General features: G+C 34.1%; 1 protein-coding gene across 1 annotated transcript in view; it reads right to left on the bottom strand.

The window, feature by feature from the left end:
- Cul3 (cullin 3) overlaps window positions 1-21,170 on the bottom strand; it is a gene marked incomplete in the record, with an annotated part of 83,423 nt that overhangs the window by 48,566 nt on the left and 13,687 nt on the right. Inside the window, 2 exon segments of the mRNA XM_013519956.1 lie at window positions 462-575; window positions 15,710-15,907. Coding sequence (XP_013375410.1) covers window positions 462-575; window positions 15,710-15,907 — 312 coding nt within the window.

The following is a 21,170-nucleotide window of genomic DNA, read 5'->3' as shown; positions in this document are numbered from 1 at the left end:
CATGCCAGGTATTAAGCATATAATCATTAGAAAAATACTTATATTAATAAAGAAGACATTTGTTACTGAAGATAGAACACTTAGAAATTGGAAACTTGTAAGAAAATGCTTGGCTTTCTCATCTCATGCAGTTATTTAATCACCCTTAAGACGAGATGGTAATAAGACCTTTAAAAAACATTTTGTCTCTTAAAGAACAAGGACTAAATATTAAGAGAAACAATTTTAAGTTATTCTCTTTCATTTTTCCATCCTAATCATTCAGTAACTATTTACACAATTAAGATTTTTACTTCTATAGGTGAAGACTGGTCCTTAATAGAGGAAATACTACTTAAGACACAAATAAAAAAACAGCAATTTCACAGAGATGTGCCATACAACTAAATTTGACAGAAAGCCTGTTTTTAAATGTTTAACTTCTTAAAGAAATGAAACGACAAAAAAATGAAAGTACTTACCATATACATTAGTATGTCTCTAATCATCACCATAGCTGTCTGATGATCATTCCAAGCTTGATTTAGTGTTTGAAGAAAGTTGTTATTCAATGAATTTAGTACATCTTCTCTCACCTATTAACAGAACAGTTCATTAGTTTGCTTATGCATACTCATATACATATATATACACAAACACATACATGCATACATATCTGTTCAGTAAAATAGCATCCTTAAATTTTAAATCAAAGTATGTTACAGGCCAGCAGAAATATTTTAAACTGTAACCTATACACACAGACGGCTATCACATGTGTATGTATAGTCCCAGTTTCCCTCGACTTTTAGAATCATGAAGTAACCATCTGGGCAGTTCTCAACCTTCCAATCACTTAACATTATGGTCAGAATAAAATCCTAGATTCTGATACTGAACTTCAAGGTCCTATAACTGGCCCCAAGCTACTGCTCCAACTAAGCTTCCTACTATACCTTCCCTCTCCTGTCCTCGAATAATAGTTAAAGAGTACCGCTATTGAGTCACACTGCCTAAGCTCCAATCCTAGCTCACTGATCAGCTGTGTGACTTTGGATAAATTATTTGATCTCTGGGCCACAGTTTCCTTACATGTGAAATAGCATGATTCTCATAGGACTGAAGACTAGTAATGCACATAGGACAATGCCTAGCGCCTGAAAACCACTCAAGGAACATGAACTATACTTGTGCTATGCCGTATCTTGTCTCAATTCATAGAGCTTTCCTCACTTTGTTCTACTCAAATTTCATCTCTACAGAGGTCTTTTGCTGACCACTGTATTTAAAAAAAAAAACAAAAAACAAAAAACAAAAAAAAAAAACCTTCTTCTTTACCCTATACTAACTGCAAATGCCTCCATGTGGCATTTCTTTCCCATGTGTTCCTCCCACACCCAAAATGTGCCTGTTGTATAGAAGACCATTACTTTCACCCAATTCTGTACTATGATTCACTTCGACAAGGACTTCCAGGACGCCTGCTTTTGCACACAAAATACTTGAGTCTGAAGTTCTCTACTAATCCAGTTCTAATAAAAGACTACTCAACCTTCAAGAACTTCTTTCCACAATCCACAAGCTGACTACTATCTTCTCTAACGAAGAAGCTACTTACTTACTGAACACTTCCTACCATCAGCCCAACGGAAAGATTACCTGCCTTAAAAACAGAATCCAGACTTTAGTTTTAACTTTAGAATGAAGCAGTTCTTAAGTTCCCCTAAGTTTTCCCCAAGTTCCTAACATTTTAGTTGGACCTCTGTGTCTGTGAGTTCTATATCCATAGATTTAACTATGAACTGAAAATATCTGGTGAACAAGGTATGTCTGTACTGAGCATGTACAGATCTTTGTTCCTTGTCACTACTGTCCCCAAATAATGTAACAGCTATTTACACTGTTTTAGGTATTACAAGTAATTTAGAGATGAAGTATATTTCAAGTATATTTCAAGAAAATATACTTCATTTTCCAAAATGAATGAAAAACTGACCCATTAAATAAAAAACTAGTAAGACTCATTTTCTAACATCACTGATTACACACGTTAAAATCGAATATATCAAGTATTTGGGGTAGTATTTGTAATTTACACAAAGGATACAGAAGATATAAGGTACATGCAAATGTGCCATTTTGCATAGGGAACAGAGCATCCAAGGATTCTGGTATCCACAGAGGTGAAACTAATCCTGAGATACCATGGGACAGGTACTATATAGTATTGCCAACCTCTCCAGTTATTCAAATCCAACCATAGCCAAACTCAACTCTCAATAACTCCAGTCTAAAGAGACATTTTATCTCCATTCTTTACAACAGATAACCTGTACTAACAGTTAAATCTTTCTAGGTTAGGGAGAATCTGAACTCATTAGACTTTCTGAAAAACATGAACTGTTTCACACGTGTATGGAGATACATACATACATACATACCTAAACACCTGATTTATACATTCACGTGAATGAAATGCAATTCCAAGGTGGATAAAGTATAAGCAATGGCTAGAAGCATCAAAGATTTCAAGAAAATATACTTCATTATAAGAAAGTTCAAACTGAGAATGCCCCATCTAATTTATTTTTTCTTATATATTAGAGGAAGAAGGTCATTACATTTTATTGATGGAATAATACAACTAATACACGTAGTAGTAAATGTGTAATATAAAAAACCACTAGGCTCCTAGGTTGAAATATATATTTATGTAGTCTTTTATTCAAAAGAATAATCTAAGCTTTCTATAACTTCAAGATAATACTTCACAGATATTTGACTATATCCAAAGTGATGAACATTCATACTAATTAGTTAACAGTATTATGTTAAACAAAACCTTTTATACAAATAGATACATAACTAGTTTCAACTCATTAACTCTAGGAAGTGTATGATGTAAATCTCAAAGTACTAAAAGACAGTAAGTTGAAAATGTGCCTGTTTACAAAATTTTTCTCCAACCTTCATAGACTATCAGTGAACCATTAAATTTTGTGTAGCACTTAAATTAAAATCATAACAAGGCTAGAGCAAACTGTACTACATACAAAATAAAACTATTATTCCAAATATCAGACTAGTCAATTAATTATTCTTAAGGACCTACGTGAACCTGTGTATAATTTTGTTATAAAATCAGGCTCAACGTAAACTGTATTAAAATCATTCTGATTCTGAAACATGTTTTTAATCAGGAAATGAATTCCAAAAGCACCTGGCACATTTCCAAAATGAATGAAAAACTGACCCATTAAATAAAAAACTAGTAAGACTCATTTTCTAACATCACTGATTACACACGTTAAAATCGAATATATCAAGTATTTGGGGTAGTATTTGTAATTTACACATGCCTTTTAGCAAAATAAAAGTGAAGCCAACTAGCACGCACCATCAATGATCATATTATTTGCACCATACTTCAAGATTATCCTTACAATTCACTAACAATTACAAAATAAGTACTATTCAGAGTGAATTTTATTTCTGAATGTGCATATACACAAATATGTGAGTAAAAGCAAATTAAGTCTTATATACACTTGATGCAATGTCTTAGTTATCTAGATCACTCTGAGCAAAAAATTCCTTGAACATTACCATAGAAAAATGAGTACTTTGGGGCTGGGGATTTAGCTCAGCGGCAAAAGCGCCTGCCTGGCAAGCGCAAGGTCGTGAGTTCAGTTCCCGGTACCGGAGAAAAACCAAAAAAAAAAAAAAAAGAAAAATGAGTACTTTTTCAAATGTAAGGAATATAAAGATAAGATGAAATTTAAACCTTTATAGATTAAAATGTGCTTTGTAAAAGATATTATGGTAACATATAACCCAAAATATGCATTAATTTAAAAAAATCAGCCTTATTTTTAAAATATTACCAAAAAGAAAGTGACACAACAAGTGTGTGTGTGTGTGTGTGTGTGTGTGTGTGTGAGGGGGTTATTGTTAGTATCATTCTTTAATAAAACCACTGTTATTTTTTGGACCAGCAAGGTAAAGGGTATGGAACCCTGCCATAGAAGTGGTACTAGAACCAAATGAGCCTACAGATTAAATGCTACTTGTATTATTTATTATTATTATTATTATTAAAGAAAACATACTAAGGCTATCCACATGAAGAGTTGAAATTTGAAGGGTGAGATAAGAGGAAACATAGGAAAACAGTAACAATGCCTGAAAACTAGAATGAAATGCGTAGCCAAGAACTGATGGCTGTGCATGGCCTTGAAAAAGAAGTAGCACCAAATGATGGATCATCCTGTGAGAATTAGAATCACTTGAGCCTTTTAAAATAAATTTTAGGCAAACTAAGAAGATGAGCTACAGGCTAACAGAAAATACTTGCAAAAGAAATACCCGATAGGGCACTATTACTCAAAATATTCTTAAAATTAATGAAATATCGAACAACTGGCACTACACATTTGTCTAAACCCACAAATGAGTTCAAAGCAAATGTTAAGTGAGCTCTGAACAATGAGTGATAACGATGTGTCCCTGTAGGTTCACCAACCATAACCAATGTACAAGGACATTAATTGTGTGTTACGTGTATGTGTGTGCAATCCCTGGACATTATTTTCAGTTTTGATGTAAATATAAAACTGATCTGAAAAACAGTCTACTTGGGGCCACAAAAAATGCAAAGACAACCTCTGTGGGCAAATAAAAAGCCATTTAAGGCCATTTAGGCAATTCTCGTATGACATCCTGGATTAGGAAACCACTTGTATAAAAAAAGCCACAGTAGCCATTTCTATTCCTTCTCTGTACAAGTTCTTTAACATGAATGTTTCTGTACTGTTTTAGTAGTATTTATGTAATTCTAAGTGCTGATTTTTTAAGCCACTGATTAACCCTTAACACTCACCTTTGCTTTAGGAGGACAATACCTCGTCATATCTTATTTCCAAAGAACCATATTAAATCAAAGGAAAATTTACATTATAGTGATAAAGTATCATGTGAGAACACTAACCAACTGCCAACCTAACTTGAAAAGCATAAGAAAATAAAAGCAGTAGAAAATAAAAATGTTTGTTCTATAGACACTGTTGAAAAGAAAAGGAAAGGGGAAAGGGAAAGGAAAAAGGAAACAGGAGCAAAGGAAAAGGAAGGGAAGGAAAGAAAGAAAACCTATCAACTGGGAGAAAAGTCAAGTAACTTGCATCCAGAATAAAAAACTTAAAATTCAGGAAACAAAGCAAACAGTTCAACTTTTAAGCCGGCAATAGACTTGAACAGAAACACTTCACTCAGAGGACATTCTGAAGGCAATTTTACATCTGAACAGATGGTTCAACATTAGACACTGGAGAAAAGAAAACTTAAACCACAATGAGATACTATTACATACCCATCAGAATGGCTAAACTATGCTAACAATATCAAGTGCTGATAATTCCAAGCTTCTAGAACTACCACATTGCTGGTAGGAACAAAAATTGGTAGTCTTACAGTAGAAGTTTGACAGTATTTATGAATTTAAATATTCATTTGTCATATGACCCAACAATACATTCACACAAAAAGAGCTATACATGAATGTTCACATCAGCTATACTTAAAAATCACAAAAAGCCATATAATCAGTGCCTTTCAACAAGTACACAGGGAAACAGATAAGCAAACTGCAGTACATTCATACCATCCAATTCTTGATTACATGTTTATATTAGTTTTGTGGGGGTTTTAAAGTTTTTCATTATTTAAAAGTATCTGAGGCCCTGGATGTGGCAGAACACCACTCAGCCATAAAGGAACAAACCAATAATAAAACTGAACCAATCTCAATTATACTGAATCAAAGAAGCTAGTCTGTAAAGGTCACAAACTATGATTCTACACATACGGTATTGTGGAAAATACAAACCTAGAGTCAGTAACAAAGACAAAGACAATATCAGAGACTGGGGTATGAGGAGGATGTGACTCCAAGGAGTCTTCTAGAGTGAAGCAACTGTTCTATATTCAATGTGACAGTGGCTACACAAATTGATACATTCTAAAATCTGAAGGACTACAAATGAAAAGTCAAGTTTATATATATTACATTTTTAAAATTTGCATTTAAAAGATTAAAATGATTTTTTAAAAGACAATTCTCAAGTTAGGTCCATTTGAAAAAGATATGCGTCCTTTATAAAAAAAATATAGGTCCTTTTAAAAAATATACCATAAACTATTACACCATAAGCTTTATTCATAAAAGCAACTTAAATACCAAATAATGCCAGAATTGTTAAGTAACTTGAATATAATATCAGCCCACAAACTACTCTGCAGTAATTCAAATTTGCATACTATAGTCTTCATTTATGGGAACAGAATTTTTTGCACTTTTAATTACGCCCTTAACGAAGACTGAAGTGTAATTATTAAGTCAGTAAAAAACGTTTACTTTTAAATGATATAATAAAACCTGTTCACTGATAATACCCAGACTACAAGACACATATTCTCCAATCAATCAAACTACTGTTAAGAAGGGAGCAGGATTAGGCAAGAAGGATGACAGAACAGCAAGCAGGAGCATAACTAGGAGCCACAGACTCTCAGTCTCTGCTCTCAGATCTCCCTATCCAGAACACCCTGTGGGCTGACAAAGAAGCTGAGCCTGAGCCCACAACCCTGGGGCTAGTTGCAGAGTTGAAGGACATAATATTCTGCCTAGTAACCCACAACCTTCAACACATACAATTTTAACCACTAACTAAATTTTTTTCAGTCTTTAAATTTCAATGTCTGGAGCAAAATCCCAGACACCCAGTTCTAATTAAATGTCTAGGTAACATGAAGAAATCATCACCTCTAAAATGAAGTATAAAAGTTTTAATTCTGAAGTTCAGTGAAGGAACTAGCACAGAGCCATATAGTCAGTGATGATATGAATACTAAAAATTGAGGACTTAAAACAGTATTTAGTACAAATACAGACAAATCCTTAAAGTATAGAAATTTAAACAGCGTACTACTACACTGAAAAACCATCTACTAAAAATATAGTACAACAGGGATTAGGGCATGTTAAAAGAAAAAAAGTACAGAAAGAGTTATCATAACTTAAAAGATGTGTCCTTCTAGAATTCTGTAGTATTTTAACAATCACCTAGAAGCTAAAATAATCAAAATCAGCCTCTGTAGCAAACTGTGGCCAGGATGGTTACTAACTGGGACTTTAAACAAGTCACTTTGTTTCACTTTATGAAGCCAGTATAACACATAAATATACAATATTTACCATGATCTATAAAAATACCATGTGTTTCCCCTTATGTTTAAATTTGAGTGCTATATTAATCATAATGTGGACAGGGTCTTTGTGAGTTTACTAATTTTGCCAGTTATGTAAATCGTATTTTTCCAAGGAATACAAGTAAGATCTCAAAAAACATTTCATTTATCACATCGGAGTAATGTGACAAACCTCACAATGTAAGTGGTTTACTACAAAAGTGACTCTCAATGGGAGCAAAGCCATGAGGTACGACCAAGTCCATCTGTCCCAAATATGCCACAAATAATTTTAAAACAACTTCACAGCTCTTTCCCTAGCCCTAAGAATTCCTGATTTAAAGGCTTAAAAAGAGATACTGCAATGTTTTGCTGTTTTTATCAAAAATACCCTAATTATAATATTCACATGGCATGAGGCAACACCAAAGCAACAGAGACACTTGTTACTCCTTCCTCTAAAGAATAAAAATTCTAGATGACTGAAAAGAACTCCTATTCCATACTTTTAAGTGGTTTTCAATACAGCCAAACTCTGATTACATATCTGGATATTCAATATAAATTTGGTGAAAGATGTTATCTTTCATAACACTATAACAATCTTTAGATTTCTGTATTTCAAAGCAAACTTTTACTAAGCCTAAAAAAATTAATCTTACATTCTGTAGCTATTTTAAACATCCCCAAAACTCACTGATAATATACCTGCATGAAATTAATTTATATTTGTTAAATTGACAGTATTACTCTCATTTTTCTCTAATTCTGAGAAGGTTGCAATTTAAAAAAATTGTATTAGCATCCTTACTGAAACAATGATAGCCACTATAGTAAAAAAAAAATTTTGATTGCCATAAGATGATTTTCTAGAAGCAATTTTAAGAATCTGTATAGTAACATAATTTTAACAACTTCACAAACTACCTATTATTTTAAATTTCACAATCTAATGTTCCCACCTTTCCTCTTTGCTTTAAATATCCAAAATAAAGCTCTTAAAAATGAATATCAGACACTACTCACTCATTCAAGAGACTGTATGAAAGTCTTTCCCCAAACAGACAATTCAAATATTTTTAACTGCTTCCAAAAAAGCAAAGCAAGGTGCAAGGCATTATGATGCATCTGTCCACTTCTGTTAGGGAAGACTAGCAGTATTAGTATTTGTATATCCTCAAAGGCTGTCATGAGATTCAAAGTAAAGGCACAGAAAAGGTATTAGCACAATGCATTTTCACAAGTTCATAAATAAAGACAATCTGATACATGTTAGACAAAGAGAAAAAGATTTAAATTTGGTATCTTTTTTTAGAAAAAATACATTCTTAGTGCAAATACAGAATTTTTTTAAAAAATCAGGATTTCTTTCGGTGGAAAATAGTACCATGAAAAATAGTAGCTACTTATTGGCTGGGAAGGAATACAGAAAGAAAAATTGGAAATATGCCACAGAATGATCCTGCTATGAATGACCATTTTTAAAATACTCCATTCCCAATACTAAAGATAACAGAAATATACATTTAAAAAGCTATTACATCATTAGTATCACTCTTAACATAGGGAAACTGACAGAATGAAGTAGTAAAATATATAAAGTACAGCAATATGACAATTAGTGTCTCTGTTCTCGAGTACCATGAAAACAAGTTAAAGCATCTTTTTTTTTTTTTTTTTTTTTTTTTCACAAAATCGCAGTTTGGTTCTGAAAGATTAACATACGCTAAACTCAAAACCAAACAAAGTAACAGAACATAGATAAAAAGAAAAATCAAAGTAGAGGTATATAGCTGCCAAAGCACACCATGCTTTTAACTGGTCATAAGTAACTAATTCGGTAGGGTATCACCACCACACATAGAAAATACATGATTTTAGGTACTGATTATTCTCAGAGATTCATTTCAATAGACAGCTAAATCCAAGTTACACACAAGGAGTATTACACAAAGATGAAAGTCGCTAGTTCATTGATGCACCTCTTTATTATTAAAAGAGTATCACTAAAAATTACAACAAAAACAAAGAGGGGTAACCGCCCCCACAGTGCTCTTTCCCAACCCCTCTCTTAACCCTTTCAAAGTAGAAGTCACTCAACTTTCTCCGTCGCTCATATCCCATGATTAATTACTGTCTTCTTGACTTCCTTTCCCTACCCTACTCCCAAAGTTGTCTCTACTTCTTGTGGAATAAACCTTTTTCTATTCAGGCTGCTTTCCTTATATAGTATTAACGAAGGGACTTTATACTTAGCTCACACAGCCCTGGTCACCTTCTGATTCCTATAACCCCACAAAGTACTTAAAATACTCAATGTAAAGAAGATCTCATAGTTTCTCCCAACAACTTTAACTGAGGAAAAATTTTAAGAAAAGACAGCAGAAAAACGAAAGATTTCATTCCACCTTCTCTATCTCAGCCTCTTTTCTGAAGATTAAAAACTGCTCCTTCCATCAACAGACTAAAACCCAAATCCTTTTCAATAGGATGCTCTTCAAAACTTAAGTCTGACTCACTTTACCATTTTCATTTCCTGCACATGCACCTGAAGCAAGAATCTTTCTTTGATAATTGCAAATGTTTAGGTCAGTGCCTGCCATCTAACAGGTCCTTCCACTACACTAAATGGAATCACTTAGCTGGCTGTTCAATAGCCAAAAATCTAGAAATTATCTTGGATTCTTCCCTCTTTCTTCTTCTCTATAAATCACAGCACGTAACACTCCTTCTACATGTGAACTATGACTTGAATCAGGAAACTTTTCTCCATCTCCAGTATCAAAACTCTGGTGTATATTACCAACATCACTTGCCTGAATTACCAGTTAACTCCTGTCTGGTCCTTACTTCACTCTTGAACCCTCTAACTTTATTTTCCACATAGCAGCCAAAGCAATACTTGAATTAAAACCTACACTGGAGCATGCCACTTTTCTTGCTTAAAGTCTTTTTGAGTTCCTAACATACACATGACTGAGTAAGAAGCTCTTCTCCTATGGCTGCAAGGTCTGGCATGAGAGTTTCTGATTCTCCAGCATCATAGTGTCCCTTTCCTCCCCACTACCATCTTTTAATTCTCCATTCACAAAAGGTTTTTTTCAACATCTCTACGCCAGGAACTGGCAGAGAATGGTGTGTGGCCTTTTTCAAAATGAAGTTTTACTGGAGTTCTGCTTTGCTCGTATGGTCTACTGTTACCTTTATGCTTTAGAAAAAGAGCTGAGGAGCTGAGTAATGGAAAATGTGTGGCTATCTGGGCCTTAACAGAAAAACTGTGGAACAGCCATTCCCTGAGGCTGGAATGCTCTACAATCTCCTTCAGTAAGAGTACCCTTCTCATTCTTCAACACCAAGTTTAACACTGCTTCCTCAAAACACTTTTTTTTAACCTTTTTAGTTACTCTTATCATTCTTCCCTCTATCACTGTATCCTGTTCTCATTATTATTTTATAATTAAACATCTATTCCATGAGTGAAGAGATCAGATGTGCTCTATTTATCAATATAGTCTTTACACCTAACTCAAGAGCCTGAAATAATCAATGCTTTTGAATAATGAATTCTTAAGGATCTTAATCTTAAGGATCTTTCAGGCTTAATAAAAGATGCAAAGATACTTAAATCTAGAAAGTTGCTGAATTTTTGCCCCTCCAGTATAATCATACTGTCTAAGTCATGTTCTTTAAGTGACTCAATGAAAAATACAAACAGTGAAAAAAATCCCCTTGAAAACTGAAGTGTCTCCATGTTTAATGAATTTTTTCTTATGGCAAGGCATACTCCCTCTGTTTTCCTTGTGGTCTTGAGAATTTCACTAAGTTCCTTTGGGTCTCAGTTTCCCCAAAGGAGACATTCTTCTAGAAACAGAAAAGATACCCAGCAGAAGTCAACTTAAAGAAACAGGACTTGAATTCTCTGTGCCTGCCTCAATTTTGGGAACTTATTTCCAAATCCAGTAATAAACAGCTTTCATTTCCAGGAAGTATCCCTTCTGAAATATCCCCTTCATCTGCCCTGTGATTCTTTGTACTCCTCTGTTTTACCTAAGAAAGATGGTAAACATATTTGCTATTCTTACCCCAAAATTAAAGTACCAACAAACCATATTTAAAAAACCAGCCCAGACTCCATACAGAAATGATACTTATTAATTCTTCAACGTGAAAAGACATGTCTTGACTATCTATACTATAGCACTAAAAATTCACATATGTTGTTAGTTGGTCAGTTCAACTAACTGCCAAAATCAGTGAACAAGAAAACAAAACAACTCAAAAAACCGATGAACAGATCAGATACTGATGCTTTCAGAATCACAAAAAGGAGTATATTCTGTGAGATTAGGCAAGTATTTTATACCAAAGAACTCTGAACCACTCTCTAACTTTCTGTTCAAAAGGTACAATGTAGAGACAAGGGTATCGATTTTCATGTGTACTGTATTTTTAAAAATTATATTACACTTAGCATCCCTAAGTCCCACTAGATGGAGAAGACTGGTACTTCCTACATCAGGAGATATTTTGAGCTATTATTCACTGGCCCTGCCTATCAATTAGTTAATTTCTCTTTCGGTAGCCTCCACGTCAAAGCAGTACTGTGTTAGTACTGGTGGTTATTAAAATTTTCCCATAAAGTAGGAATACAAATGAAACAAATGAAAAAACTAACATGAAAGCATGGACGCCAACTGAAGTTTCAAAAATAAAACACATCTTTTAGGGAATATACTGTAAGACATTCCCTCTATTTAGGTGTTACTACTGAATTTTATGTCCCCCTCAAATTCATATGCTGAAGCCCTAATCCTCAGTGGAGGCAAGGCCATTAGGAATATACTGCCATGTGAAGATACAGTGAAGAAGAGGTCAACTGCAAATTAGGCAAAGGGCCCTCACCAGGAACTGAGTCTGTAGATACCTTGATCTTGGCCTTGCCAGCCTTAAGAACTGTGAGAAACAAATATACGTTATTTAAGCCATTCAGGATGTGATATATGTTATAGTAGCCCAAACTAAGCCAACAGTTAAAACTTAGATATGAGATCCCTTTAGTAAGCAACTTACTAAAGCTCTTAAAATTTTCATGTAGTTATTGCTCACATGACTTTAATATCTACCAGACAATGTCTTGAGTCCAAAAATCATTCAGTTAAATGCCGACCTCATGCTCTGGCCTCCTTGCCTTCTCACTTCTTGCACGAGCTTCTGCATTTCTGCCCAAGCTACAAAGCACTTCTTTAAAAAGGACGATAGGGATGACGTATGCAGACCAACTCCTACTAAAATATCTCTTTCCTCACTTGTCAATTCCTTAGGATATTTCCCACAAGGGCTATTTGAAGTTTCTCACATTCCAGAAGATGGACAATCTATCAAATTCATACTAGTTTTTAGCAATAAAAGATTTCAGATATTATTTTCAACTTTTTTTTTACTCATTTCTATGTAAGTGAAATTCAGAAATGAAAGAACTACAGTTTTATAAACAGTAAGTCAACTATCCTGAAACTCCTTCCTCACCTCAGTTTATATATATTTACTGCATGGTGATCAATTCATTCTGGTCCAAGAGCAGATCTACAGAGAAGTCAAGGGCTGAGCCTGAAGAAACACTGCCTGGGTAATTCCAGCTTGGCTGATAACTATGTACATCTGGACAAACTGATTCTTTGTGCCTCAGTTTCTTCCTCTGTACCATGAGCACGGGTTTGTGTCACTGGCTAAATTACTACACACGAAAACAGGAGAACCTGGCCTAACGTGCAGTAAATGTTATGTAAGTCTTAGTTATGATAGTGTTATGATTCCCTATGGAACCTCTGGCAAAGGCGAAGATATTTGTCTTCTAAATTTATTTCTGTTGTCTTAATCCCATATTCTTTCCATATTTAAAGACTCAGGTGCCCCAATCTTCTATCTTTCAGTAGCTTCAAAAGAAACTATTCTACTCTTCTTCTTTCTTTTAGTGCCAAATTTTTAAAACGTCTTCTTTTATTTCTGAACATTCATCCCTTGGCTCTGCACTTTTCATTCCCTAAAATCTAATACATGTTCCTCAGTAAATGTTACCAAATGCCAGCTCTCCATATCTAGTTCTTAGTTCCTAATCTAACTCTAAACTTGAGCATTTTTTTGGTCTCATACTCAACTTTCCTCACATGTAAAATGATTTCTAAGGTATTTTCCAACTATAAAAACAGGATAATCAAACAAAACTTGGTATTTCTACTCATTTCAAAATCAGTTTTCTGCTACGACTTCACAATATTTCTACCGGTAACACTATAATTCTACCAGTAACCAAATTCCACCTAATCTTACTTCAGAATTTCTATCAACATTCATTAATTTGTACCCTATTACTTTTTTCTAGTGAATGTCCTCCCCATTCCATTGTTTTATCACTGTCATAATCTTCAAATATTCTGACACAACACTCACTTTAAAAACACCAAAAACTCTCCATTGTTTACTCCAAATTCCTTAGTCAAGCATTCAAATTTTTCTACAGTCTGTTCCATACCATCTTTGTAACCCTGTAATTCACTAACTCTAATTATTATATACCTCAATCAAACCCCATCTGCCACCTAAATGTAAACAATTCATTTCCATATAATCATATACTATCTGCTAGCCTAGTGTCTTCCACATTATTCATTTCTATCCCCTAGTATTTAAAGGCTCTCTTCAATTTATTTCATCCTTTCCCATGAAATCTTACCTCCCAGAGTAATCTCTCCATTTCAATCCCTAAGTTACTTATCACCAACTCATTTATGACTTAACTAAATAATGCTTCACACTGTTAAAATGTGCAGCATTTCTGACATAACAGTAAAAACAACCCCAGGAAGGGATAGTATAATATCTCTGCATCCACTATATTTTTATTTAACGCTGCACATAGCAGGCACGTAACAAAAGATTGTTGATTGTATGAAGAATACAATCACCTTGCTTCATGAAATACTATATTCCTTGGCTCATTTAATCCCCTTTGAGAGAAAGGAATTATAGAAGGAAGACTAAAAACAGAAAGTTGCTATTTTGCAACCACCACAGTAATAATGATTCATGCAAGAATCATCAATGAAAGCAAAAAATCATCACATGGAAGTTTCTGGGGGAACAGGATATTCATACAGTCTCAAAATAAAACTGAACAGATTACTTATGAATTACAAAGGGAAAAATGGTACCTTCACAGTGGAGAAATCTGGCGGACACCAAGTGATCAAAGTTAACATCACCAATAATGGGATAAACTGACATCATGTGCCTCCTGATGTGATGCACTGAGGACACAACATCACTTATGTATTATTCCTGCCAAAAATGCATAACCTGAAACTAGTCATGAGGAAACAATCAGACAAACCAAAAACTGAGGGACAATCTACAAAACAACTAACCTATACTCTTCAAAAATGTCAGTGGGCTGAATGACAAAGAAAGGCTGAAGACCTGAGTACAGTATATGATCCTGGATCGGATCCTGGATCAGAAAACAAATAGAGGCTATCACTACTACACAGGACAATTGGTGAAATTTGAGTATGAAACTGTGTAACAGTATGAAACCACCTAATTTTGATTATAGTTTTTTGGTTATATAAAAGAATGTCCATCTTAAAAAGAAGCTTTACCAGGTATTTTAGGATAAATAAAATCTAAAATTTATTCTCTACTTGTTCAACAAAAATAATATTGATAGTAACAGTAAATAACAATTACCAGTAGAAAGATTTGCAAAAATGTGTCATAATTAGTAACTGGTATATTTAGGTGAAAGGTACATAAGAGTTCAATGTACTATTCATGGAATTTTTTTAAAATAAAATTTAAAACATGAATACCCTAACACAAGAGCTGTGAATTAATTTACATTTTGACAATCTTAAAGCAGGACATTGTAGTAGTTATCTAATAAATAAATTTAATTTGCAGTTTGCTCTATACAAACACTTGTTCTTAAAAAATATACCTTTCTGAAATCACAGAACTATTTCATAAAGTTATCACACCACTACTTTATATTTTAAAATAGCATTGTTTACCACAGAAGTTAATGTGAATAAAGTCAGTTTCAATTAGTGAAAAGTCTTAGGGAATGTTTTTTATATAATACAGTTTCATTACTTTCAAAATACAGAAAAAGCTAAAGTGAGCTCATTAAAGCACTTTAAGAAAAGAATTATCTGTAATTAGTAAGCAGTTACTAATGACTGCTTCATTAATTGCCATCCATTACAGAATGTATTTAACACAGATCACGAACTTTATCTTCCTTCATCAGAAATTATGATTTAATTGATTCTACATTTTGAGTGAGGCTTTATAATACAGTCATGAATTACAGTAATTCCTATAGGCTTCCTATGGCCTTTAAAAAAATGCTTCTGGTCAAAATACAACACAATATATAAAGGATTTTCTACATTCGATATTGTATTAGCAACAGTCCTTTAAAGTTGGATACCTTATTTATGAGATGTTCAGTAACAACTTCTCTTAGTCCAGTGTAGAGCTTTTCTCCATGTTTATGTAAAACCATTGTATACGCATTTCTATAGAGCTCCTCAAAACTAAGACCACTGTTATTCTTACGCTGGATTTCTTGAATTGCATTTTTCAGAAGGTCCCAAATGCTGTTTACGTATTTTTCATCCATGGTCATCTGTAATATCCGAGAAAAGAGACAAGACAAAAAAAAAAAAAAAAAAAAAGGGTGAAAATTTTGGTATATTTATCCATATAGTAAATATTTTATTATGTGACTCATAAATCTGCATCATTTAAAAGGATGTTATCCTGTTTTAATAGAAGTAAAAAGACACATTCAAAAAGTTTGCAGAGCTTACAAATAACTTTTCTAATCTTTTTAAAACCTCTCTAGCTATAGAATGAACTCTCCACTTAAAATCTATTTGTATATCCATAAATCACTTAGCCCTCTCTCCTATCCCTCTGCCCCCTCCAAAACACTATATCCCAGCATCCCACCTACTCCTATGTAGTTGAAAATAAATGAATAAAATATTTGTATTTTATTCAGTTCAGTTTAAATTCATAACCACTAACCCAATATGCCCTTCCTAAAACCCTATGGTCTTGCTTTTCTAGTCTGATTCTACTTTCCTAAGTGAAATCACACCAGCTCCTGTGTCTTCTCGCTATGATTGCCGCTTCCTGTTCTACTGAAAAACCAAAAACTTGAAGAGGCACTGCACAAACCGGCCATCTTCCCTACAATGTGTGATTTTTATGCCAATGTAACGTTAGTGTGTGAGCTCAAAATGCCAAGATTTTGCACTCAGGGTCCAGCAGAGGGGACCAGAAACACAGGTATTATACAGGAACTTGATAGAAATGCAGAATTTCACGCCACATCTCAAAACTGCAAAAATGGAACTGCATTTAAATTGCAACCCTAAGTGATTACACACACCCGCGCGGAAGGAGAGAGGAGGAGGGGGAGAGAGAGGAAGTCTGACAAAGTATTTCCATCCCAAATCATCTACTCAAAGATATCTTTTTGGCAATCACTCTTCTCAGCATCATCAATAGTTTTCTTCTCTATCAAACGCTTTCCGGTGTATTCAAAATTGTCAGTTTCCCATCTTAAAAACTAACAAACACCTCTCTGTTGTACCAGTACCATCTGATTTCTTCTTTCAGTGAAATCAGAGGCAAAGAGTGAGAGAGAATTCTACCATTCTACCGTCACTGACTCTTAAATTCCATTTTCCCATTATGTCTTGAATCCTCTCCAATGAGGCTTTCACCTCTACCATTTTACTGGAACTAATTGAGAAAGGCACCAGTTATTTCTACATTGCTGAGTCTTATACTGCAGTCAAATGCTCATATCCCATTGTACTTGACCCATCCAGTAACATCAGACAGAGCTTATCACTCCTAGTCCTTGAAACAAATTGTTCACTTAGCTTCCAAGCATTGTTATCTCTTGTTTTTCTTCATATTGTACTGGTTCCTACTTGTCAGTCTGCTGTACTAGTTGTAATTCATCACCACAATCTCCTTTCTGAACGCTCAGGCTCTGGGGTCTTCTCCACCCACAGTTTCTAGATGGAGTTGATCTCACCTACTCTCATGACTAAGTCAATGTCAAAATTTATATATCCTGTTTGGCCCCCTCCCTTGCATATCAACCTCACATATTCAGCTACTTAATGTTTCTACCTGAATGTCTAGTAAGCACCTGCAATTTATCAAGTCTAAAACAAAAGTTCTACTCTTTCCCCCTGGGCCTGCTTCCTTTGCAGTTTTTCCCAACTGATGTGCACATCACCATTCCAGGTGCTAAGTTCAAAAAGCTTACTCTCTCACCTTGTTTCCAACCCCACAGGAAATTCTGTTGTCTCTTCAAAATATAACTGAATGCAACTCCTCACTACTTCCAATGTTACCACCATGGCCCAAACTACCATCACCTCTCATATTTATACTTATTCTTATTCTTGTTACTATTATTGTTCCTGGGCAGCCAGAGTAACCTGAAAACAAAAATCAAATCCTGTCACTCATCTGCTCACAACTCTCTTTTATTTCTCTTCAAGTTAAAACTTCTTACAAAGTCTTATTTAATCTGATAATCTTCAACTTCATCCTTTACCCCTGTTCACTCCATGCACACCAGCCTCCTTACTACCCTCTGGAACAATAAGCAAGCTTAGCTCAAGGTCTTTGTATTGGATTCTGTCTGGTACTTCCTTCTCTCAGGTACCTGGCACAGCTCAAATCTCCACTCAACTGTCAACTTCAAATAAAGTTTTAAATGTCCACCCTAAATGCCAAAAGTAGCCTTTTCAAGCCAACACTACTGACCTAAAACTCAGCACCATATTCTTCATTGCTTTTTTGGTCTCTTTTCCCTAATCCAAGTATCAGTTCCATGAAGGAAGGGCCTTTTTTCTTTTCTTTTTAAAAATTACTGGATTCCTCAGCCTCTAAAACAACACAATACCCATACAACATACAAGCATTCAAATACAATAAGAAGCAGTAACAAGCACTCACAGTTGCAGAATGAATGATTTTCTACTAGTATATGACTAAGGAACCCTTTTTATGTCACAAAATCTTGCAAGTTCTACATTTATAACCTGGTTAACGCTACCTGAAGCAGCAAAAATTACTGAGTTAGTGGAGTCCTTCCGAAGTCACATCTGAGGCAGACGGACATGAGATGAAGGAGTAAGCAATAGTTTCATTCACCCTAGTTCTAAAATACCAGCTTAACTCTAAATCAACAGGATTAAAGCAGATAACTCAAATTTAACTGTTCTAATCTTTTTCAGATAGTTGTTTTAAAAGGAATGTTTTAACAGAGCAATTTTCCTTTTACCCAAATTCTATTAAAATCCTAGGCCTACCAGACTTACAAAATGATTTTAGAAGAAACTACCAAACCTAAACTGCTCCCAAAAATTACCAAATATCCTAATACATACAATGTCATCCATATAAAATGTAAAGATGTGGTTATCTGTGTGGTTTTTCATAGAAGATGCAGCCCACATGACAATGGTCTCAAATACTCCATGTATGTGCCACATGGTTTTTAGTTTTGATCACAGTGTGTTTTATGGTTATAATAAAACAAAGACACTGATGGCATTAAATAATGAACCTATCAAGCAGAATATTCAGAAAAATTTCAACAAAAGAGTTGATGTGGACTAACAACTCCAGAGATACCTATATTGCTAATAGTTGAGCAAAATGTCAAATAATTATTTTAGGCTCTATGAAATTTAATATAAGCTGAAGAGTATAAAAATGTCTCTGCAATGTAAATTCCTGAAGTTTCTATTGGAAACTAAAATATAAGTCAAGAGGTTTCAAATGTTATAAAAGTACTCTCACATTATAAAACTACTATTTGTATAATTTACATAAATTAAGAGTTGTTTTACCATCCGAGACTGTATGTAATACTTTTCTCGAATCCTTACAAATAATGAAGCCACAGACAAGTACTGTATGCTTATTCTGGTAATTACTAAAAACATTTTCAAACAAAAATAGACCAAGAGATCAAAATCAGAGCTGGAATTAAAATTCAAATATTCCAAAATCCAAAACACTGGATTCACCTTACATTTCACTGTACTAATAGTACAATAAAGTAGTACAAGATTGTGAGTCACTGATTACCTGGGTAAAAACAATATGGTGTTAGTAGAGAATGTAGGTTTTGCTGTCAGGTCTGGATTTGTGTCATCACTTTATTATAAACCATATGACCCTGAGCAAGTGATTTAAATCCTTAGAACCTTGATCTCTTCACTTACTCCTGTATCCAACTACCTACTACATATGTCTCTAACCAAATGCTCCAGACACGATCAAACCCATCATGTACAAATTCCTTACCCAAACCTGTCTAAATCTTCTGCCTGTATTCTCCCATTCTGTCACAGTGACACAAACTGCCTAGAAACATAAGCCCTATTTTATAGTCTTTCCTTTGTCAAAAACCTTCGTGAGTGAGGGGTGCCTTAAGAGGAAACACACAGTTCATGATCTAGTTGCTATTTCTCACTGGATCTCCACTGCTATCACAGCCCCTCCCTCACACACCTCCCACTCAATGTTTTCTTTTTATCCCCTCTTCTGCAGTATCGTTATTTGATTAGTCACACATCTTCTGAACACAGCTCAGGTACTTTATCCTCCAGGAATTTTTCTCTTATCTCCTCAAATATTGTATTTATCACTACACTCCCATATTATTTCAAAATCATCAAGTCTGTGCATTTTCTTTCAGTGACCCATAAGGTTCTTAAGGGATTAATAATTTTTCTTTAATGTCATTTAGATGGCAGTAAACCAATGTCTGCTGATGAGTACTATTTTGCCATTTTATACCAAGGCAATTTTGAAAACATAAACACTGTAGCAATTAATCATTTTTTTAAAATAACCAAATGTCCTTTCCAAATAGAAATAAGGTAAAGTAAATGCAACAGATTCTCAAATTTCTTATCAGGCAGTACTTTCAAATTTTCCTATTTACCTTACACTAAAGGCCACAAAAGGCTACTTAATCATTAATTTTATAGATTAAAAAAAGGTTAACTGGGAAGAAAATAGTGGGCAGAATAGGCACTTCAGAAATCAATAAGCTCAACTTTTATTACCCTAGACAAACAACAGTGAAAACGATACCAAATGCAATAAGCTGCCAGTACAGATTCCTACATATTATATATATGATTTGTTCTCGGTATCAAACATGTCAACACTGGCAAAGTAACTGTTACTGATGAACATTATTTCTCATTCAAATATCCTGGATACAACATTAACTGACAATGAAATTCCTTTTTGATGTTCAACTCTTGTATCAATATATTAACCTTAAAAATATTAATCTATACACAGAAAATGATGAAATTTAAAGGTTCTAATTTAGGTAAAACATTTGAAAACAGCAATTACATTCTTTTAAACTAAATTAGTCTAAATTATTAAAGGATTTTAACCCCACTGATGAAACTGATTTCCTTAGGGTGCAGTAACTACAAAAACACTCCAGAAAAGATCTAGCAACCAAGTCTTCAGAAAAACAGTAAGATAACAAAATGCTATAAAAGATGCATGCTCACACACACACTCACTTTGAATATTTACTGTGTGCTATCTAATTATGAGGCACAGTATCCTTCCCACCCAAGAAGCTCAAGGAAAAAAGTGATCAGAAAACAAATTTATTTCACAGGAAAAGAAACAAAAGCTTTCTTAAAGGGAAGATATAATCAATATTCTTCAATGTTTAAAGTTTAGTAAGACTTTTAACAATCAAGATTTTATGTTTTAGAAGTGACCTTTGCCCCCTTACCTTCCTCCATCCAGGATTATAATTTCCTCATTAGTAAGTATCAATAACAAAAATAACTTTTAAGTCGTTGCTT

This window comes from Chinchilla lanigera, unplaced genomic scaffold (genome assembly GCF_000276665.1).
Source record: "Chinchilla lanigera isolate Chin_1 unplaced genomic scaffold, ChiLan1.0 scaffold00052, whole genome shotgun sequence".
Taxonomy (NCBI): Eukaryota; Metazoa; Chordata; class Mammalia; order Rodentia; family Chinchillidae; genus Chinchilla; species Chinchilla lanigera.
Note: the sequence above shows the minus strand (reverse complement) of the source record. Positions and strands in the feature narration are given on the sequence as shown.